At 44.6% G+C, this 23,498-nt stretch overlaps 1 protein-coding gene across 1 annotated transcript in view; it reads left to right on the forward strand.

Moving 5' to 3' along the window:
* SND1 (staphylococcal nuclease and tudor domain containing 1) overlaps positions 1-23,498 on the forward strand; it is a 379,862-nt gene that overhangs the window by 201,557 nt on the left and 154,807 nt on the right. Inside the window, exon 14 of the mRNA XM_006184738.3 lies at positions 14,157-14,229. Coding sequence (XP_006184800.1) covers positions 14,157-14,229 — 73 coding nt within the window. The remainder of the gene's footprint in view (positions 1-14,156; positions 14,230-23,498) is intronic.

The following is a 23,498-nucleotide window of genomic DNA, read 5'->3' on the forward strand; positions in this document are numbered from 1 at the left end:
GTGCATGTCATCTGTGCTTTAAGCTTTGTCGCTGAAATCACCTCTCTTGCTCTTTGGCCCAGAACACTGCCCTGATATGTGACATTTACCTCTAACACTATCTCGCGTCCTGTTGAATAGGGCATCTATAGAATGTCGCACAGAATGTCAGCTAAGAAATCAGTCTGTCAGGCCGCTGTGGTTCTTTGGACTCTTTCTCATGGGCTTTTCCCAGCAGGATTTGCCTAGGACCTAATTCTTGAGCGCAAAGCTCAGTGTCTTTGGTTGTTTAAGGCTCATTAATGTCTAATATAAAATAATGATACATCATCCATAATTGGTGTTTCTCTTAATCCTTGCTCACTTCCTTTTCTTCTCTACCTGCCTGTGTTATCACTAAGCCAGCTGGGCTGAAAGAACCCATAGTGGGAAATGTGGCTTCACATCCCTAAGTACTATTTGATGATCTAACTGTTCTAGGAAACAGGCAGTGATTAGACTGGCCTTCAGTCCGCGCTGGGCATGCTCAGTCTGATCTGGAGGTAACTTGAAGAGGAGGTTGTGCAGCCCGAGAGTAGTAGGAGCACTTAGCAATACAGTGGGATCTAGACAGAGTCCCATTTTCCGCCTTGGGTTCACCCTGCCACTGGTGAATGTTTAATTCTGACAGGCGGGTAAGCATGAAAATAATTCGCCTGGCTGCTCTGGAAAGTGAGGCCACAACAAGCTCTCTTATTATGCTGTCGGAAGAAGCTATGTTGTGCTATAATGTTTAATGAGTATGCAGAGATAGTGAAGTTTTTTGGGTTTTAAGAAGAAAAAAAAAGCCTTTTTAGTCTGGTACTCCTTTTGAGCTGAAGGAATGTAACAAGATGCTTACCTGTTAAAGCAGTGAGCTGCCTAGAGATAATTGTGTTGAGCCATTGCTTCCAGACCAATGGTGGAAAAACTGGCTTTGGGGTCACGGCACTGTTGCGGGTTGAGTATACGGAGGGAAATTGAGCGTTTCCCCCAGCCAGTGTGAGGCAATGCTAGGAGGCGGTACACACCTCAGAATCGGGGGAGATGGCCGGCGTGAACCCAGAGCAGAGCTGTCAGCGAGCCCCAGGAAGGTGGCCCAGCGCTTTCTTCCAGATGCAAACCCCCAGCGAGGTGAATTAAGACTCGAGGAAGACCAGCACACCGGCCAGGTAGGAGTGGTGGCTTTGTAGCCATTGAAGAATATTTTCAGTGTGGAATGTCCCCTTTTCTGGAAAAATAATAAAGCCAACCTCTCTTCAAGACCACATCTCTTCTAACACGGCTTTGTTTTGCATTGACTTCGGTTTGAAGCCCTCAGTCCCCTGTGAGACACGCCCCGTGTTGCCCAAGCGTCTCTCTGTGCTTGTGCCGTGCTACAGCTTGTCAGAGCTCCTTTGACATGCTGCTTCGGCCCCTCATCCTGCCCGGCTGGAGGATATTATCTGAGTTTAGGGTGGTTTTCCCCTAGATAGATGAGCTGTGTTTTTTTCCAGTTGAACTCTGCCTTGTAATTTTATGTCCCCGTTGATGCGGTTCCTCCACCTCCCAGCTCAGTGTCCTCTGCAGATCTCATTAGCGAGTTGTTTACTCCTTCCCTCAGCCCTGAATAGAACCACTAAACAAGAATGGCTTTGGTGTTGACCCCAAGTCTCTTACCGCATGGACTGTCACTTAACTGTCTTTTGTTTAGCATCCTTCAGCCCCTTTTTAATCTTCAGTGATTGTGTACTGAACCCAGCCAATCTGAATTAATTTCCCAAGTAAAATTTCTTGAGGTGCTGTATCTAATGCTTTAGCAAAGGCCAAATTAATAACATCTGCTGTGTACATAGCAAGTCATTTATCCTGGAACTCTTTGGGTAAATAATAAACGGGGGAAGGTAACCTGGCAAGGCCAGCATTCTCATGAGTCCCTCCCCACAAGGATACTGATCCCAAGAGACTCCCCACAAGGATATTGATCCCAAGAGACTTCTTTGACCCCGACCCCTGGCTACCTGTTTTTCCCCTCTGGTTATCACCAGTGATATCAGCACTGGTGCGCAGTGCTCTTCCATTGACTTGGCTTTCCAGAGCACTGCTTGGTCATTAATCCTTTTAGAGAAACGTTGTAAGCTTTGGGGAAAGGGCAGCTTGTTAACTCGTCTGACTTTTCGGGTCAGCGCAGCTGCCTGCCCAGGACTTGACGAGCTTTCTCGGGGCGCTGTGGCCACCACTTCCTCTGTGGGGAGGGGATGATCGGCCGGCCTTCCTCACATCATCTAATGGAGCTCAGGGAATGACATGTTAGGCGTGAGCAGGGAGACCAGGTGAGACAGGAGGGGAAGACGACCAGTTTGCAGTTGCCTGAATTCTCAAGCACATCCACTTGCCCACTAGAAATGGGCTCGGATGCTCTCGGCAGCTCTGTTCCGTGTGCCTGATCCTTGGCGGCGTCTTCATTCAGGTGCTTGTCAGCTTTTGGGAAACCCTCAATATACCTCAAACACAAGGTTCATGTAGAGGAAGCCACATCTTTTTTGTCTAAAAGAGAAATAAGCCGCTAGTTCCCAACAGGCACCCTGCCTTTCTGGTTCAGTTGTCTGTCATCAGCTGCCTCCTCCGGCCTTACCTTGTGTCCTGGCAAGATAAGGGTTTGGCACTTCTGTGTGTATTCTCCGGCCTCGCTTCCCTCGTGGGCTCCATTGAAAAGCCGTTGGTTGTGTCCCAGGCGTTGGTGAGCTCCATTGTGTGTCCTCCGTATTTTTAGTAAAGAGAACTTGGTGCACCTGACCCCACTTTTTGATGGCACTCGTGAACTTGGTCTCCCCTGTGTAGGGGCATCGTGTGGGCTCCTTAGGCAGTGTGTCACACCAGTTCTTTTCTGCACCATTCTAATTTTTCGTCCCTATATTGACGTCCCAACGTTTCCAACTCTTGTTTGACTTCAGTATCTCTCAGCGGGTCTGCTGCTTTGTCTTGATAAGTGTTCTGAGCTAAAGGTGGGGCTTTTAACTTCTTCAGAGAGTCTCTTACATCCTCCTGAGATATTTCCAAGATACTGAGTTATTATGGGGACCCTTCTAATACTCTTAAGATGTTTCAAAATCTGTCAAGCTCTGTTCTGTGTATTTGGTGTAATACATTCTGTTTGATTTTAAACAGGCCAGAATGTGAATTCCCTTAGCATTCTAGAGATCTTCCTAATGGGCTTCTGTTGAGTTTGCTATGGACACTAAAGAGTAGTAGTGCTTGGAGTCTGATCAAAGCCTGGCTGTTTGCCTTGGACATCCTGACCTGGAGGATATCATCTGTGTTCATTTTCCAAAAGTTACCAATAACTTTATATTAACGTATACTATTCTAAGATTTTTTTGGAAAGCTATTAAAAATCTGTGGTTTGTTGCAGGAAAGCACAGAAGTTGGTGCTTTATTCCTTTAAAGCACCTTTTAATTCTAAGATTTTGTGATTTCAAGATAGGATGTATACATTCAGAAAAGAAACTGATGCTCCAGTTTTACTGTGAGAAAACGATTGTATTGAACAGTCTAGTGTCTGAGCAGATTTAATGAATTTAGATTCATTCTGGACATACATAATGAGGTCAGGGTTATCTTGGGAGAAGAGAAAAGGGCAGGCTCTCTTATCTTTTCCAGTACGTTCCCTTTCTTGCCCGGCGCACTGCAGATGGAGAAAACTTAGTGTTATCCTCTGTTTCTGAGAGGCAAGCACAAGCCTGCCCCGTCTCCGCTCTTGCTCTGGCTTCCTGTCCTCCCAGGCCCTGCAGGGACTCATTTTTCTGATTGCGCGAACGTTGCAACCTCCCCTTCCTTTAAAAACAAAACCAACTAGCGCTCCTGCCTCGCTGACTTTCGCATCTCCAATCACCGAACCCTGTAAACATCGGTCCTTCATTAAAATCAGATCTCTCTTGTTTTTCCCAGCGTTTGACAGCACCCACCCTATTGTAGAATTCTCTGCTTAAACCTCTAGGAAATCTGTGTTGGCAGTTCCATCACAGACTTTGATCAGAAGGCTAAAACTTGTTGGTAACTCTTCCTTAGGCCAGTACCTGGAGTCTTTATAAAGAGGGAAACTGTTTCAGATAAGAATCTCTTGGTGACAGTTGCTGGGTCCTCAGTGGGCTTACCAACTGCCGGGAGCCTGTAGCAGTGAATTGAAAATGGCTTTTGTGTTTCTATTGAAGGACTTCCAGTGTCACTGGGAGAGAAGCGGGCTTGACCTCTACTCCTGATTCAGCCAGAGCAGCTCCACTCCCCCCCATCCCCGGTTTATAGGGGAATTTCCCCCAAAAGTCAAATAGGCGGGGAGAAAAAAATGTCTTGTGCTTGAAAAAACACAAAACATTTTGGTAGGGTCTTTCCCATCTGTGCCTTCAGTTTAACCGGCATTTACAGTTTTGGTTACAAATAAAAGGTGAAGACTTACCAGCACTTTTTTGCACTCTTGTTTCCGTTGCAAGACGTCAGCACTGCGGGTTTGACACAGTTCTGATTTGTTAAACGCCTTGGTATGAAGCAAGTTTCATCTCCCTGCCAGTCCTGTGAGGGAACAGGTGTTGAGCTTGGTCTGTGTTTTGAAGATTTCAGACTGATACCTCCTCTCAAAGTGTACAGACCACATGAGTTAACCATTTCTCCAAGAAAACAAATCATTCCTCTACCGGGGATAGTTGTTCAAGGCTGGTTTCTCTTGCACGTGATGGCAAGAGACTCCCATTTTCTGGAGTGTACCCTGGGTCCCAGGCTTTGGGGACAATGGTGGTGAAGAAAAAAGAACAGACTCGAGCCTTGACAGAGCACGCCACCTCGGAGGGACACACATTGAACAACTGGACTGGAGCCTCTGGGTGTTGCTGTTTCTCCTGTTCTCTTTTCTTACCTGTTTTCATAGCCCCTCCTCCTCCTCTTTTCTCTCTCTGCATTAGTAACACTACCTGCCTTACATCTTTTTTATTTCGTCTCTCATTTCTATTAAATTGTCCCATGAGGGCATCTCCCTGAAATTCATTTCTTCCGTCCAGCCTCTGTTCTTCTCAACAGTTTAATGGTCCAGCTTTAAATAAACCAAGAGTTCTCACTTTCGATCTAATGACCTGAACAAGTGAAAATTCTCTTTGAATAAAACTAGACCCTACTGAATACTGTTAAAAACAGAACTGTAATTTGACTTTTTTCTCCATCCTTGGCTGTTGAATCGTAGATTCCTGTCACGCCAGGGTATGGGTGGGTTTTTGGAGCTCAAGCGTTCTAGAAAGCTGGAGCTGGGTGATAAGCTTCTGCCCTCTTCACCCAGCTGCACTGCATCCTGCCAGCACCAGAGGGGAGGCTGTTCCTCCTCTCCAGGATGCTAACGGCTTCTGTTCTTCCTCAGCCCCGCTCGGCCTGGGGCTTACAGTTAGGTGGCACAGCCAGGAGGTTGCCAACGGGATTCAGCACGTGCCAGTGTGGGGGGTTTCACTGCTGGGGAGAGGGCTAGATCAGCTATCGCAAGGGGATGTGATAACAGGAAAATGCATTAAAAGAGCTGGTGCTGGGAAGTGATTTGACGCTACAGCTGAATGTGGGGAAATTTAGCTTTTCTCTTTCTTCGGAAAAGATGATGCACTCAACATCCAAATAGCAGTAATCAATCTGCATTTAAGGCAGCACAAATGGCCACTTCTGGAGAGCTGTATAATATCTCCATTTCCAAATAGTTTTCTCTTTCAGGATATTAAGAGGATCTATTCGCTCTTTACCCCATATTTCTTCCCCACCCCCAGTTCCATCTGATACAACTCAAGCTGTGAGACTTGGGTTTGGGGTGAAGTTGGAACCCATTAGCGCTTATGTTGTACACAAGATACTATAGGTCATTCTGTAGGTCATGGTCAAATAATGAACTTCTTCTTGCCCGATACTATCTGTAATTATTAGTCTGCGCTGGTTGTACTCCTTCAGAGGAAGTTATTCTAGACTAATCTTCCTTGATAACTTGGTTTTTTCCCCAGCGCACCCCACCCCCACCCTGTTCATCTGTCTGTCCAGAGCCCCTTGTCCATTCTCTGCCATCTTACTCCTCTCACCCGAGAGGCTGTTGCTCCTTTCACAAAACCCCAAAATATCTGAGGTTTCAAAATATATTTCAAATGTATTTTTGAACATTCGAAGATTACATTAGAAGATTCTCATACTAGGAATATAATTTTAATTCAAAATAAATTATGTCAATAAAATGATAACCCTTGACTTTTTTTTGAATGTCTCATAACTTGACTCCCTAAACCACTGGTTCCCACAGTATGGTCCCAAGACCAGCAACCTCATTGTCACTTGGGAACTTGCTAGAAAAGTGAATTCTCAGATCTCCCCACATCATCCCTCACCCAGACCAGAACCCAGAACCAAAAAGTCTGGGGTTGAGTTCCGGCAGTCTCTTCAGGCAATTCTGATGCACATTAAAATTTGAGAACCACTGCCCCAAATAATTCATGTCCGCTGTTTAAAAAAAAATCAAAATGTGTATCCTTTTTGTGGTACATTAATTGAATAATTGGAATTACAATTGTGATTATAGGCAGTGGAGAATAAGGTATGGAATGGATGAGCTTTGGATCTCTGGATTCCCTCCCGGCCATACTTGTTCCTCACCAAGCCTTCCCTTTGACCCCTCTCTCATTCATGGCTCCTTAACTAAATTCCTTCTAAGTAGCCTCCACCAGCTCTTGGCTAATTTCATGCAAAATCATCTTGAGGGTTGCTGTGCTTCCTTGATGTGCCTCATCTGCAGTGTCAGGTGGCTGAGTGGGTCAGAGAGCTGAGTCTCTATTACAGATACACTTAGCCTACTTCTGCTTTAATCCTTAGAAATCTCTCAGGAGATCTGTAGTTCAAATAATTAATCACTGATACATCAATGCACAGAATTTTATAGCTACTTGTGAAGGGGAAATCTTCATAGATTTCTCTCATTTATAGGATTCTTTGCATCTAAATTTCTTGTAAACTCCCTCATGCACACATTATCCCCTAAGCTGCCCCCGACTCCCCTCCTCCAGCTTTGGGCCCAGAAGTTGAGAAGGCTTACTTCCCAAGTCTCTTGCTTCTGCATCAAGTTCGGAGAGCCAAATCTCTAGCAGACAGCTCTAAGCCTTTTCCAGCAGGTCCCGGTAAATGTACTCACTTAGAAAAACAGTTTTCCAAAAAGTAAGTCTGTTGCATCTTTTGACTGAGTAAAAAGCATTAAAATTTTCTCTGATTTGTTCATTTTACAGTAACAAATATTTTATCAGGCACATTGATATATAAAAACAAAAATGCATGGTCTAATGAGGATTTGTATGAGCAAGTTTGGATTGCAACAATAATTATAAGCATAGAGGTATAAGTGGGTCTCTGGGATGTGTGGGAAAAGGGCACCTAAGTTGAAGGGTTTATCCACAGAGTCCACGAGGCACGGCTTATTCTATCTGGGGTGCCTTGGGGAAGGGAGGTGGAAAACGGAATAGTGCTTTGCTGACTTATGACCAGCCGTTCCACTTGTATGAATTTATTCTAAGGAATAAATAGTGGAGGTGCCTAACAGTTCATTTAAGAGTTCTTCCTTGTGGCATTATTTATAGTACTGGAAGTATTATACTGGAATATTACATTCACATAAGTATCTAGCAATATGCAATTGATTAAATTATGGAATGTGCATCCATGTTATGGATATATGTGCAACTATTAAAAATGATGTTTAAAAAAGAACTAGTAACATAAAGAAGTGTTCCTTTAGTTATTTCTGGGAGAAAAAAAGGGCTCCAAAACTTCACCCACTATTTTCTTCAAGTGTAAGTAGGTGGTTATGTGTGTATAAACACTTAGAAATTATGTTAATGATGTGGAATAGAATTATGGATCATTCCTTCCCCCACTTTTCTTCTGGGCCTGAATTGTCTTGGTGATCAGGACATGAAAAAAGCATAAGACCAGTGACATTGGGGCAGTTTTGAGCTATCGTTGCTGCTAATCTCATCTTTCTCTGAGACCTTGTCCTCTCAAGAAGCCTTTAGACTGGCACTGGCCGTTTCTGCCTGGCTCTAGGAGTCCTTTGGTCCAAATCTAAGACATGGTTTGCTTGTGTTTCTCATCAGTCTAGTACTGGGCTGCCTCTCTTCTCTGGTGGTTCTCTGCCGCGGAGTTGGGTCCGCCCCCTCCTTACCTGAGCACTGTGGATCTGTCAGACGTGGCGCTATAGCATGTGTCTTTGTTTGGTCTTATGTTAGTTTTAGATGAGGTGATGACCTCAAGTTCCTTGTTGTTTGCTTCAATGCCTCATAATACCTCCTGACTCATTAGTCTGCCCACCTTGCCTTGACTGTAGGACTCAATTTCCTCCTTTCTAGTCTGTGTACTCTCCATCTTTTCTGTCTTAGCAGTAATTCTGATATGCAGCGTTGAAAATTCAGCTGCATAATCTTGGCACCTCCACCTACCATTGTGTACCTGTGTCTTATTTTCTGAGGGTCAGGACCCTGTAGCTTCCTCCAGTTGCCAAGGAATCAGTAAAAGGGCCAAAGGAAGCTGCTGTCCTTTCTCTGTTACCTGTGTTGGGTTCATGCTGAAACCCTGTATTCATCAATGTGATCTAAAACACGGCGAGTGGTCCTTTAGAAGTTTAGGAAGTTATTCACTCTTTGTTCTGCTTTTTAACCTTTTCTGTTGGAATTATGTCCCTTTCTCCTTAGTCACTTATCCTGTGTTACCTGGTAGGTGTTCCGGATGATCCTACCACTTGGTTCTGTTTTGTTTCTTGTGGGGGCCAGAGCTCTGCTCCCGCTCCCTGCCGTTGAGACCGTTGACCACCTCCTCTAGGTCTAGGAGACTTGATGGAGGGGAGTGTGAGGCTCTGGTTCTTCGTGCACATCTGCGTCTGCTCAGCGGCCCGGCTTCAAGCTCTTCCGCCTTGCACCCCTCCAAGTAGCAAGACCAAGATGTCTGTGACCTGGGGCGTGTATCAAACACCTGTGCCTCCAGGAGAGCCATACACTCCCCTCTTGTGCCTCCCCTCACATTGTCACTGCCCGTGCCTCCGATTTGAAATACCCTTAGCACTCTGCACTAGTCACCCGGCTTTTGTTCAGCTTTACTAGATACACAGTAGCTGAACTAGATGACCCTAAGTTTATAACTATGTGAATATAGCTCTATGTTAAATACCATGACAGATATTAAGGACAGCATCCTAACCCTCAAGGGGCCCATAGTCTAGCTGTAGAAGTAAAGATGAACACATGATACAGTTTGAAAGTACCACATTGCCGTTCATAATTACATTCGTGCACACATTCACACATATCATTCTACGTTCATAGCCTTCAAACTGCCCCTCATCTAGGACCTCAGGTTACAAATTCCCGGGCAACAACTGTTCTATGATTGTGGTTTGGTTATGGCTGCAGATGAGCTGTCATTCTTTTCTTCCTCCAGCGTGGCTCTATAAAGACAGTGTAGTGGATAACTTGCACGTAGGGGGCATGTAGAAAATGGACCTAACTGGATTAGAAGGAGTAATGTGGAAATCATGGGAAGACATAAACTGGGGTCCGTGACAGCTAAGCATTATACTTTCCACTTGATGTCACAGGCTGGTGGTCTTTGTTATGGATTTAAGTAGGGGAAAAAAATGATTAGAAATAGATTTTTGTGGAGAAGTCATGGAGCAGTGGTGTGCGCTGTCGAAAGGGACTGAGTGAATTTGGTTAAAATACTCCTGAAGTTACCTTGGAATAAGTTGGTGAGGGCCTGGCCCAAGAGGGTAACAGAAGAGCGAAGTGAGCACAATTAGGAAGGAAAAAAGTTTTGGATGTAGGCAGTGAATTAGAAGCAGAGTTAAGGGACACTTTGGTTCCTGGTTACCAAGACTGTGTTGTTAAAGGGAAGCTGGATTCAGGGGCTCCTGATCTCAGCTCTGGAGCCTCCCTGGCTTCGTCATTCCCTGCTGCCGCTGTTGTGTACTTTCCATCACTTTCTTTAGATCCCTTTTATGTATGAAAGTGGTTCTTTCTGCAAAACTCTGTTGGAGTTCCCATTCGCCAGAACAATTCATATATGTAATTCTACTCCTGTTTTAGGTTAGCTAATAGATACTCCCAGCATCTGAAGTGAAGCTCACTTACGTCGCCAGGTTAAGAATTTCTCATAGGACAACTATTTTAGGATTGGGGTACGGTTAGGTCTAACTGTACATTCTTTGAATTTTTTCTGTAAAACCTTTTCTGTAGAAGGTTTCACAAAACCTTTTGTTCAGAATAACAGCCTACCATCATTGAATTGGAATTAAGATCATGGCCTCTTTGTTGGCACAAGATGAACTGGTGACACATAATGTCATTGGTACTAAGGCTTCTGCCTTGGAGAGGGAGGTTTTTCTCCTGCGCAAGGGACCCCAAAACCTATTTTAGGTTGTAAGTTATAATGTTTACTCTATAGAGCAAACTCTTTGCATTAAGAGTGCTGGATTGTCATCCTGTTGTGCTAAGGTAGCAGGGCGATCTCCCTTTAACAGCACCCTTGTCTGCCTTTGCAGAGTTGATGGTTCTGTCTTCTAGTGGGAAGGCAGTAGCATCTCACACAGGAGGATTTCAGACTTTGTTGTTTAAAGAAAGAGTTTTCCGGTGATCTGAATGAGGTTCCTCTCATGTGCTGTAGCTTTTAGAAACAACCTAGAAACCTGAGTTTTCGTCCGTCTCCTTCACTGATATCTCTTTGTGTGTATGTGGCCGGAGCCTCACTTTTCCTGGCGGATGATGATTTCTGTCCATTATTGACACTGCTGGTCTTTTCCATCTTTGTAATGCGGCTCCTGGGAGGAGAAAGCCTCAGTGAGGAGCAGGCTGTGTTCTGCCCCACTGCTTCCTTTCTCCTGGCTGGCCGGAGCTCCAGCCTGCCTTTGTGAGAAAGCAGCTATTAAGCAGACACAGCAGGCGAAGTTGAGAAGTCGGGAGTTTCATTCCCTGCCTAATAAAAAGAGATGTGGCGCTGTGGAGGCAGCCTCCTGCAGGAAGTGCGGGGAGGGGAGTCTCTGTTTGCTCTGTGGAGCAGGCATCAGTGGAAGCAAACCTGCCGCCTGGCTTACCCTCCCAGGTCCCAAAGACAGCTCCCCAGACATATCCCACTGTAAACTGGGTTATGTCAGATGCAAGGGGAGCCCCACCGAGAAATCATGGCAAGACACCAGGACCAGGATCTCCACATTTTCATTTTCCATAAATACAACTGGTAATAGGCAGTCGTGTCATGTATGGTTGCTTACGTCCTGAAACAAAGGTGTATATTGTATTCCTGTTGGCAAAGCACTGTGGTAAGCCTGCCACTCGTGGTGTTTGTTCCTCACCTCTTTGAGAGGCAAACATGAATTTCTACACCAGCAGTTCCCCCAGGTACTCTCTCAAGGAGAAGCCCTTGCTGTGGCCTCGTATCAGGCTGGAGGAGGTTTTCTGGGGATGTCTTGACACGGGGAGGGAGACCCCAGCTGGTGTGTTAGACCATTGAGCTCACTGCCCTGAGACCCCTCACATATGGCAGGCCGGGGTCCAGTGTACCACTTACGCTTCAGAGTGCTTCCTGGGTGGGCGTCGTTGTACTTAGTGTGTACAGATTATTAACTCTCAATTTTGTCTCTATTTGGGTAAGAGCTAACAGTAAGAACTATTTCTCAGTCTGTATATGGTGCTCCTTCATGAATGTGTTTGAAATTTAGATAGCAGTCATATCTAAAGTATGAAAAGATGGGGGGAGGGGGTGGGAAGGGACAGACTGGGAGTTCTAGATTTATAGATACTGACAGGTATATATAGAATAGATAAACAAGTTTATACTGTATAGCCCAGGGAAATATATTCAAGATCTTGTAGTAGCTCATGGTGAAAAAGAATATGAAAACAAATATATGTATATTCATGTATGACTGAAAAATTGTGCTGTACACCAGAAATTGACATAACATTGTAAACTGACTATAACTCAATTAAAAAAAAAAGATATGAAAAGATGATGTCTTTGAAGATTTTTCCAGAATTAATGTCTGAATGCAAATAAGTATCTAGTGATACTCATTCTTAGGAACAAGGTAAACATAATTTTTTTTCCTTAATATTTAGACAGTTTTACAGAATTCCAGTCTGTCTCAGATGTCACATGTTTACTGTGATCCATGCTGTCTGCTTCAGGATGTTTTGTTTTTCTCCTTTGGGTAGCGTGTTTAATCTTGGTGAAGGCCTGGATTTCTGCTTCTGGCACAGAGCTACTTTGGGGTCACAGAGAAAAAAGCAGAGTTTCAGTTTACCACCTCACTGCTTCTTCCTTGAGAGCCTGTTTTCTGTCTTACTGCTCAGGCCCGTTCTTTTTCCCTCGTAATATATGAGATGCTCTCCAGCACCCAGGAAAGGCCGGGAGTTCAGCAGTGTTCTCACATGAACCGTCTGTTTATTGAGCAGGTCCATTTGTTTTGGTTGTCCTCATTGTTAGAACAGGATAAGGCTGTAGGCAGTTTTTGCCCCCACAGGACCTGCAGAAAGCTTAGCTGGCCTTGCCTTGAAGAAAGCTGAGTTAGAATCAGGGTAGCAGTGAGCTTAACTTGCCTCTCAAAGGCTTTATTCCTAAGGCTACACCTTCGAGTTTATAGTAGCAAAAGAGAGAGGGCCTGTTGTTGGCAGAGGAGGCTGTAGAAACTGGACACAAGGCAGGGTATCCAGAGGGCTTTGAGAGGTGGGGGAGTTGGAGTTACTGTTAGCTTGCAAACCTGAAGGGACCAGGGGCTAAACCTCAAGAGTCAGCACTGGTCCATGATCAGCATCAGACTCCCTACATTGACAAATCACTGGACTAAAATTAAACGGGAAATTCTGACCCCCTAGGAATTTCTAAAACTGAAGCCTTTGATTCAAATCCAGGAGGAACCATGGGATTCGAGAAACTTGAAATAGCAGTTCAGATTGGAGTGTGTGGATGATTTTTTTTTTTTCTTGTTAATCCTGTACTTTAACTTCTTACTCTCATCCTGGAATGGAAACTAGGTGGTAAGTGTTTTGTTTGTTTATCATTTCTGAACAGAGGACGTTTCAAATCAGTTGAGTGAGAGACAGTTCCCCTACGTGGGGAGTGATGGAAGAAATGACTGCTCCACTTTGCACTGAGCAACACCTGCCCGGTTTGGTTTGTAAATTTGATCCAGAAAGTTAGGATCTTTACTTCTGGTCATTAAGTGGAGCCTGAGTGGGGAGAATGTCAGAATGTGAGAGCCTGACATGCTGAGTCTAGTCTGAGCTGTTTACCTGTTTTCTACAATTTGGAAAGTCTGGCTCATGGAGCAGGTACATTCTTGAGTCTCTTTCTCAATCTCCTTACACAGCGGCATCCCCTGCTTGGGTCTGCAGGCTGGCAGTACACACGGAGGTCTCATCTAATAGCAGAGTGACTTGGTGATGTACCTGTCAGCTTTGATTCTGTGGTCCTTCATTGTTACTTGCGTGATCATGTCCCTGAAGCTACCACTCAAGGGATTCGGAGTTAAAAGGTCGGAGGTTGGAACCAGCCACCTACTGATCGGACACGTGGCGGAGTCCCAGAGTCCCCAGCTAAGCCCAGTGTCATTACAACCTGAGACTGATCGAAAATGAGGCTTAATGTCAGTTGTGTAGCCTTGGCTAATTTTTTTCTCCTACTATTAAAAATATTTTTCTATACACTCTTGATTCATTCAAGGCAACTTATCTTTTTACCTGGAGGGAACTTATTTCCATTCAAATTGGTGTGGCTACATATTTTGTGTTGGAAACGTTTCGTGTGATTAACCACGGAAAGAAACATTATTACTTGTGTTCCTTAGGAACGTGCTCTTCCAACTGATTCTTTTGTGCCTGGAACAATGCCTTTCATTTGGAAACAAGTTCAGGAGCTCTCTCTGATTTCCAGGCACACTGTTAACCGAAACTAGCGGCCAAGTCATGGTAACTGGGCTTCGGAGAGCAGGCTGGTACCCTCCCCTCCGCCAAATGCTCAGCAGTATGCCCTGGGTGGTCCATACACCCACTGGACCGACCTCTCTCCTTGCCCCTTTCTCCCACCCCCTTTACCCCTTCCTAGTGTGATTTGTATTTCATTGGGCTTTTTTTTTTCTTCCTTTACAGAGCTATTAAGAATGGCAAAGGATTGCATAGCAAGAAGGAAGTGCCTATCCACCGCGTCGCAGACATATCTGGGGTGAGTTGTGTCCCTGAATGGAGCTGTGTGGCTCGGAGGCGCCAGGAGCTTGGCTGCTCATTCACTAAAGGACTTCAGCTTATGTGTTTTCTGTAGCTCGTTTGTTTTCAGGCACTGAATGTGAATTTTTCCAGGGCTTCTGCTAATGCATCTATAAAGAATCTCTGTTTTATATTCTGAGAAAACAGAATTTAAACTAGGGCATAAAACCTCCTAGCTCGAACTTTTACTGTGTTGCTTTTCCAGTTTCTTATTATCGTGAGTTAAAAGATATTTCTTTCACGTTGTATTAGAATGAAATTACCTAAGGGAAAAAAAAATCCCTGTTTAATTCTATGACTAGAAAGTGTTATTGGGAAAAAGGTCAAATACAGGTTTTAGGACAAGTTTAAGAATCAATCCTAATTAAAAATTAATCCCTAATTAAGGAGAAATATGTGAGCCTCCTCTGAGCTAACAGTTATATGGGTTGGTCTCGAAGAATAGATGGTGCAGATACCTTTGAGCTTCTGAAAAGCTGTGTTTAAAGGACTCTTTAGTGAGGAGGACGATACCCTTGCACATTTAGGAACTCTTCTGGCTGAATTAGATACTTTTGTTAGTTGAGAATAGGTTTATTCATTTGTTCAGCAAGTATCTGAGTGCCTGCTGTGCCTGGAGCTGCTTCAGGCACTGAGAGTATAACAGTGAACAAAACTCAAGTCCCTACCTGCAAGGGGGAAGGGAGACAGTAGCATTGTCAGGCAGCTGCCTCGAGAGAAATAGAACCAACTAAGGTGATAACGAGGCTTCAGGTGTTGGTTTTGATCAGGTGGCCAGGGGATGCTCACGGGCTGTTCCTGGGACACACACCATCCAGTTCAGCTCTCATGTCGCTAATGGGTGAGGAGGGGCTGCCGGTCATACGTAGGGAGGAGCACATAGCCCAGGGGAGGTGACAGAGGAAGGACTAGTAAACCTCAGCTTGGACACTTGAGCTTGCCTTGGGCTCTAAGAAGAAAATAGCACCATAAACAAAAACAGCTAGAGCCGAGCTGAGCCTGGGGCAGCGATGAATTCCGTGTATTGTGTTGTTACATTGTGTCCCTGAGCCTGGCTGCTGGCGGGTTGTGCCTTGTGGTGACTTACAGACCCGTCTGGCCAGCTCTCCCTGGCCTAGCTGTGGTGCCCCCTGTTGGGTTTCAGCACTGGGCTTCCTTGTAGCTGAGCGTCGTAAGAAGCCCAGAAACCTGTTGCTAATGGCCTTTGAGCCACAGATCGCTCAGTTGTATCTACCAAGGCTCCTGGTTAACGGGTGACTCTCCCAGCATGCTGCTGTCAGGCCGCATTTCTCTGTGGTCTCCGGGCTAAATTACTGTTCACGTAGCTATTAATTTCTGTATGTATCTGCTGTGACATGCTCAGCCATATTTTCCTTAATATCATCCTTTTGGTGAAAATGTTGGAATAATCAAAAGGCAATTTTTTGGTTACTCAACTGCAGTTGGGGGAAAAGTTTTGACATACCGTTTTGGAAAACATAGTAGTTACTCTTGTGCTAATAAGGGCGGATAAGCCCACCCAAACACTCCCCTCTGGACCACACTCCAGGGCCTTCCAGCAGCTGGATTACACCGTGGGGGTGGTGCTCCCTTGGCCTTGGAGTTCATGTTCTTGCTCAGGTCTCCCATTGGTGGCAGAGTAACATCCTCAGCGGGTTTTTGAGGTAGAGGCGCATTGCTGTCCATTGACGCTCCCGGTGTAGTGTCTTAATGATCTTGACTGCTCTTGTTTAGTCTCATGCTGCCTCCTACCTTCGTGTGTTTTCTTTTTTTCTTTTCTTTTCTTTTCTTTTTCTCTTCTCTTCTCTTCTCTTCTCTTCTCTTCTCTTCTCTTCTCTTCTCTTCTCTTCTTTTATTTTATTTTATTTTATTTATTTCTTTTTTTGTAGCAGTGGATGTTAGGAAACTTGTCTCATTCCCACACCAAACTGTAGCTTGGTTTCATACATATCTTTATTCTCTTTTCCTTCTGGATATTGGAGAATTGATTTGCTCCTAAAGTTATTGAAAAATAAATGCAAGTTTAATCTCTCCCAGTTCTCTCTTAAATAAAAGAGGAGAGCTAGATCACGTGGCGGGGTGAATGTGAAAAAGCTCTTCCATTTAATAGGTGTCAGAACGACCCTGTTGTCTACCTTCATCACACATACTCCACCTAGATTGCAGGGTTTTGGGTGCCTTCTGTAGTAGAAGTTTTGTCTCCCCCTTCTAACCTTCCCTCCTTTTCACATCAGTGTCACATTCAGCGTGTGTGTGCCCTTGGGCTGTTTGAGATATATGGGTCCTCGGCTCCCCAAGGCATTATGGCGATGTTAGAGTCTGAGGGACGGATAGGCACGTGGTGTCAGACAAATAGTTGACATCTGGATGAAGGAAAAAACAGCAGAATAAGGGCCATGTAACACCAACATATATAATGGTTTCATTAAAGTTGCTTAATCGTTTTTGTTTTTTTTTAATCTTTGTGTCCCACCATTGGTCCCCCTCTCGGTTGCAGGTCGTGGTAAATGGCAGTTTTTGTTGAGCTGGCAGTTTTTTCACTATGCTGCCGTGATAACTGACTGTGACCTGATATTTGTGTGTGGACCCCCCCCCCCAGGACATGTCCTTGAAGGAGGAAAAAGACATATATAAGCTCCTCGATTTTTGTTTCCTAAACACACTCAAGAAGTGTGCCATACGGAAGAGGTTGTATCATAGTTGTGAGACTGCTGACCTGTACGTTTGCTCTGGTCTTAATGGCCTCACACTTTTTCAGAGTTGAGTTTCTACCCATGGTCCCTGTCTCTTCTCTTGTATTTTACAAGATGATTGCACTGAGAGAGGGGCAGAGTGCGTGGAAACCCTCCTGTGGAGAGCCAGCAAGTGCAGGGCCTGCTTGGCTGCCTTCCTGTTGTGGGAAGTTAAGTCACCCAAGCGCGGGAGCGAGAGGCTGCCTGCCTGCCTGCCTGCCCGCCCGCCTGCCTGCCAGCCAGCCTGCCAGGGCGGCTTTGTCACGTGGTGCTGAAACAAGCAGACCTTTTCACGTCTGTTCAGCCGCTTACCCCGGGCCCGGGCGGTCGTGTGCTGGCTGCTAGGTGTGCCTTCGGACTTCGTGTTCTGCTCTCCCCGGTTGAGCCTCTTACATCCCTTTCCACATCGAGTGTTGTGTTTTCCGTAAAGTACACGGCATCTGTGCGTCATGCCATCTGAACCCACCCTTTGGCTGGGGCTTTGTTCAACTTGGCTCTTCTGCATCTCCTCACATGTTTTTCAGGGTAACCACTAAGAACAAAAACCCTGGTAGTTTGGATCCTCAAGAAATTACTGGTTTCCTTTATTTCTGATTTCCGAAGGTGGGGTATTCCAAGTACTTGTCATTGCTGCCCTTTCTATAATCGACTGGGTTACCCTTTGGGCCAGGATGTTCCAATGAATGTAAAACCAACTAAGAATTTGATCAACTTGGTACGAGATCTGATTTGTTTTGGAGGGTGGTTCTGTGGTGTTCATTCATTTCATACATCCATGTTTTCATTATTAGTGGGTTTTGTTTTGTTTTTCCCTGATCCTGCCTCAGCTCCCTCCCTCTCCGGCATAAGAAGAGTCAGAATGTGCGTGTCAGTGGAATATAAGGCTGTTGCTAATCTTAGGTTTATTATTGTTTTTGCTGTAGCCTGCTCTGTAATAAATACGATCTCCTGCAGACGTAACGTGTAAAACAGGCAATAAAATGTGGCTGGTGCGTGGCTTACCATTGTTGTGGTAAATCAGACAAATCAATTACGATTCCGAGGAAAGCATGAGCTCCCCACCCCTTGGGTTGTAGCCGGCATGCACCGACTTCTTCCTCTGCCTCCTTCCACTAGGACTTGGTGAGTCACAGTGTCTGTTGAACTTTTGCTCTATTTCCTGTTGTGTGTGCCTTTCCCTCTCTAGTGCATGTTAGGATGTTTGTTTATTGACCACACCACACGAGAGGATAGAGCCTAGCCCAGCATCCTGTCCTCTACAAGCTGCATTTCTAAAAGCCCCCCAAATGGATCAGATTACCAGGGGTTGTCCAGCTCCTGAACATCTTCTGCCTTTTCATGAGTGGAACCCTGATAACTTGGAAACAAATTTCACTGTTCTTTGATCTCCTCATCTCCTTCCTTGCCTTCTGGCTGGGCTCCCTTGTGGATGGTTTTCTTTGCTCATGTTACATACTGACTCTTTGGCAACCTCCTCTATCCATGACTGATTTTTGTTGGAAAGGCATAGTATTAATAATATGAATGTGCTGAAACCAGAGCCTACAGTGGTCCAAAGGCTAGCCCTGGGGATGGAGGGTAGGTGGCCAGACTTGCAGGTCCCTTTTTCTCCATTAAGTCATGAAATGAAGACTTGCAGAGTTGACCAGTGAGATTCTGACTTGCAAATATAAAGGATAGCAGTGTTCCTTTAAAATGCAATAAATAAGTAGGATTTTAAGCATTTCCTCCTGACCTCTTCCTTGATTTCCTTGTTTCTCAGCATCTTCTTGAACTTGAATAGCGCCGTCCTCTTTTCCTCGGGGTAGTGGAAGCAGTCTTTCTTTCAGTGAGGCTTGGGGACCCTAACAGAAGTTATCTTTCCTTATCTCCCAGTGGAGCTGGACCTCGATATAAGAGTTTTAAAACATAACTTTTGGCTGAAGAGAATTAAAAAGTGGTTTGCCCAGTAAATCGGAGGGAGATAAAAAGCAGGACAGTCACCCAGGGACTTTATACCTTGGGTCGGTGTTGAAGAGCAGTTGCCCTTAGGTGTCTTCTCGCCTAGTTCTTTAGGCTGCCTCCTCCTCCTCACGTGATCCTGAAGTTCCTTTCAGCACCCTTTCTGTTCCTTCCACTCACTGGTGATTTGATGGCACAATGCTCCTTTTCTTGTTTGTTTTGTTCTCATAACTCTTCCCTCTTTTACTCTCCCTTAGCCTCTGAATAACCCCCGAACATTCTAATGTCCCTTTTGTGCTGACCACACAAGGTCAAGGCCTGTGGTTCTGCCTGGGATTCGTTTGCTTAGCACTAAAGCTCCCTTCACACTCCATCCTTGCTGCCCAGGGGAAATCCCAAAGGAACCCTGTCCTGTAAGAGTCAGAGCTCTGGCTGCTGACCTTGCTTTCTAGAAGACTTACTGTCCTCTAGAAATCTGACGGCCCCTTGCAGGGAAGCCACGATTAGTACTAGTGGTGCCTTCCATCTCTCCCTGCCCGCCTCCCTCTGCAAAAGAATTGGGGCTGGTTGAGGAGACCTTGTTCACGTCAGGGAGTTTGCTTCAGCTGGTTGCCCTCCTTGATGGTCAAGGCCATTGCTTTATTGCCTTTTCTCCATCAGTCTTTCAGCCGTAGGAGTCCTGTGTGACCAATTCTGGTTTCGTAAAGCTCTCCTACTCACACTCCCCAGAACTTGCAAGAATGTCCCCCTCTCTCCTGACAAAGAAGTCAGAAAGCATTTCTGCTTTCTGTGGGAATAAGAGAGAAGTTTGTCTTTCTTAGGCTGAACATGATACTGAATGAAATTGAAAAGAAAGGCTGGAATTTGAAAAAGATTGTGTTTCAGCCTTTACCACAGTTAGGGGTTGTGTTTAAGCACCTTCTTTTAAAAATTTAATCCACTTTTCAACTGAGTTCTCCTAGTGGATTTTTTTTTTTTTTTTTTTTTTTGCACTATAGGGCACTAAATTTAGGACATAGTCTCTCACCTCTCTTATATAGTTGGGGATATCAGGAGAAATTGTTAATAGACCTTGAAACTGGTGAGATTACTGGGTACCCTTTGAGTGGAGAACTGGGCACTGCTTGGTAAACCCTTGGGGGGCTACCTGATTCTGTAGCAGTCCTGCCCCTTTGTTTCTAACTGGGCTGTTTTGCACCCCAGTGGAGAGAGAATTTAACTTGTGAAACCTAATGATGATGCAGATGACTCCTGTGTGTACAAATGTGGTCCTGTATAGATACAATTAATTTCCACTGTGTAAAAAGATGATTTCAAAACTACATTTTCACTCGGTCGTTTTCCTCTGCAGCTTTGCATCTTTAGCAAATGCACTTCAACATTCCTAATTTGCGTGTAAATATCTGTCCTCCAAATTCTCCTCTGAATCACTTGTAGTATCTTTCTGGTTCTCTCATTAATTAAAATAAAACTTTTGACACGTCTTCATTTTATATTTGAATAAAAGTCACGATTTTACCTGTTTGAAAATTATCCTCTAAGATGGGAATCAGTTACAGAAACGAGAGAAATACAAAACTGACATGGGGCAGTAAGAGATCATGTGATTATGAGCTTGGAAAATCTTTGTTTTATTGCCTACTCTGTGCCTGAAAATATGAAGAGTCATTTGGTTGTGAAAGTTCTTTTAAAACATAAAGTTCTGAAGTGAATGTGTCTCTCATCTGCAGAATGCCGATTCCATGCCGGTCCCTTACTTGATCTGCCGTCACCGACAGGCTTTTGTGTTGGAAAATCCAGACGCCATAGTAGGTTGAGGTAGAGGGATTGGACATTGAACACAGGGCCCATTGACATTTGGTAGCTGTGTCCCAGCTTTTTAAATTCAGCTCTTAAAAACCTTGGAAAGAAACGTTTGACCCGGTGACTTGCCTGGAGGTAGAGCACTATTAGGGGCAGCTTTTTTTTTTTTTTTTTTTTTTTTTTTAACTTTGTAGCTCCTTTCGCTAAAACATCTTATTTTCAAAATAATCTATAGACTTGATATGTCACTGCAGTGAATTCTGTTTTCAGGAAGTTTTCTGCCATATATTTTTCTAGTTCCCTTCTGACTCCTTGTCAACTATGACTTCACACCCAGGAACGCATACAAATGAGCCCCTTAGAAACAGGGTCCTAGCTTTCATTTCAGTGTCTTGAGCTGTAATGATTTTTCTTTCTTCCTTTGTTCAAAGAAAGGAGAAAGGAAATTGAGGGATCCCAGGAGCATTTTTTTCTGAGGGAAGTGTCACTCTTTCCAGAGAGAATTGCCTCTAGCACAGATCCTTTCCTTGCTGGTCGATGCTGTTCATTGCTTTTCTGTTTTCTGTGTGCATGTGGGTATTATCCTATGATTCTATTGCATGGGTCCAAATGGGCTAAGTGAGCCCATTACAGGCTTGGCTAAATGAATGTTAGGGTATTTGGAGGCAGTTGATAAAATTCCTGATTCCCAGGTCCAGGTGTGTGACTGGGTTGTCTGATCTGAGTGATGTGATCAAACTTGAAGCATCTCTGCCTGGCCCCGGCTTCGCTCTCCACTCTCCACTTCACTATCGTAACACTACTTAGCCCTGGATTGAACTCCTTTTGCCCTGTGGCTATTGCTTATGTAAACATCTCAAAGTAAGTCGTTTTACTAACATAGACATTCTGCTTACTCGTATTTTAAGGCTTTAGTTAGCATGCTTCCAACATATTCCCTACAGAATATGTTGTACAAAATTGTGGATACTCTTGGCCGTGTTGATGTCCAGATAAATATCCTTGAATCAGACCTCAGGGTTGCTTTGGAATAACCTAGTAATTTTGTGCCAAGTCAAGGGTGTTCTGAGGAAGAAATGATAGAATTCTTAATATTATGTTAGATTTGAGAGGTTTTGAATTTGGAGGAAGACCTACATTCTCTCCTAGTACATTCCTGAAACACGCCTGGATCTTGACCCGCTGTGGGGGCTCTTCTTTTATATCGTATTCGGCCTGTTCCACTATTTCATGTTCTCGTTCTGCTGAGACTGGCTACTTACTCTTTTTAAGTTACTGGCTTTTCTCTCCTGACCAGGCCTTCCTCCTCCTCCAGAGCATCTCCCTTCTCCCTGGCAGTGTCACCTTTTTATCCCCACTGCCTTCTCATCATGCCTGCCCTCAACTTCTACACAATCACTCATTACCATGATTTTGTACTTGCTGATATATTGATTGCACACAGGTTGACCTGTGTGCAGTGGGTCCTGAGTAGTTTCTAAACTCCTAAGAAATAGGGATCTTTTTTTTAATCTCTTCACAGTCTAGTCTAGATTTGATCCGCCAGGTGGTGACCTAAACCCTATGAAATTGTGTTTGAACAAAGGTGACCCTGGATCCTAGATACACGGTTAGCTGTGCTGGATAGTAACCAGAAGTGGGCGGGCCAGTAGGAGGATGCAACAGAAAGGATGTGTATTTTCTAGAATGCAGCAGCAATGTGGAATACATGACAAATAATATGAGCTCCAATATCAGGTCACCCACGTTGAAGTCCGAGCTTGACTGCTTATTACTTTGTCACCTTGAAGTTATTTAACCTCTCTGTGCAGTAGTATTTTCACCTGTAAAATGAACGTAATCATGGCCCTTACCTCATTAGGTTGTGCTGTGCTTGAATGAGAGCTAATACATGTAGAGTATTTAGAGCAGTTGACATAATAGGAGATAAAGAGAGACCAGTGTGGTGGTGGTGGTGGGGATGGAGGTTATTAAATGGCTGAGCGCTCAGGCCTAGCAGACAGAAAGCCCTCTAAAATAATCCATCACCATCATCAGTGGTATTTGTATCCCGAACTTTTTATCCAGTTCAAGTCCCAAATCATACTCCTTCCTTTCCTGAGTTATTTTACTGCCTTTTTCTCTCTCCTTGACATGTAACATATGCTGTTGATGGCTTGTGTTTTAAGTAAATTTGTCACACTGAGTGTGATCACATGAATGATCAAGCAATAAGTATTTATCAAGAGCTTACTATATTCCAGGCATGGTGCTGGGTGTTGAGGATATAACATGAAATGAGACAGATGCAGTCATTCTAGAGCATATGCAATTGTTCTGTGGTTACAGTTGTGCTAGAAGATAGAAGCCTGTGAGAGTGTGTCCTCACCGCCATACCTTCTTCCGTGTGGTCAGAGACTGTCTTTTATTAGCGATTGAACCCAGGACTTCATGCATACTAAGCACTCACTCTACCACTGAGCTATATACCTCCCTGCCCCCCGCTTAAGTGAGTTTAATATGAGGCCTAAGGAGGAGTTAGTTGAAGGTCTTGTTTGGGGCTGAAGGATAAAATTACGCACAGGAAGACCCTGAGGTGGAAAGTGACGTGTGAGCGGAGTAGTGGAGTCTGCATTTTCCCCTCTGTTCTGGCTGCTCTGTGGAGAGACGAGGCAAGAGTAGCTTTAGTACCTTTACCTGGTTAGGGGAGGACATTGCAGTGTGCTTGGTGGGGACTGAATGGTGCCTGGAGCTAGCATTGTGGCAGTGGACG

The sequence above is a fragment of the Camelus ferus genome, chromosome 7 (assembly GCF_009834535.1).
Source record: "Camelus ferus isolate YT-003-E chromosome 7, BCGSAC_Cfer_1.0, whole genome shotgun sequence".
Lineage (NCBI taxonomy): Eukaryota > Metazoa > Chordata > Mammalia > Artiodactyla > Camelidae > Camelus > Camelus ferus.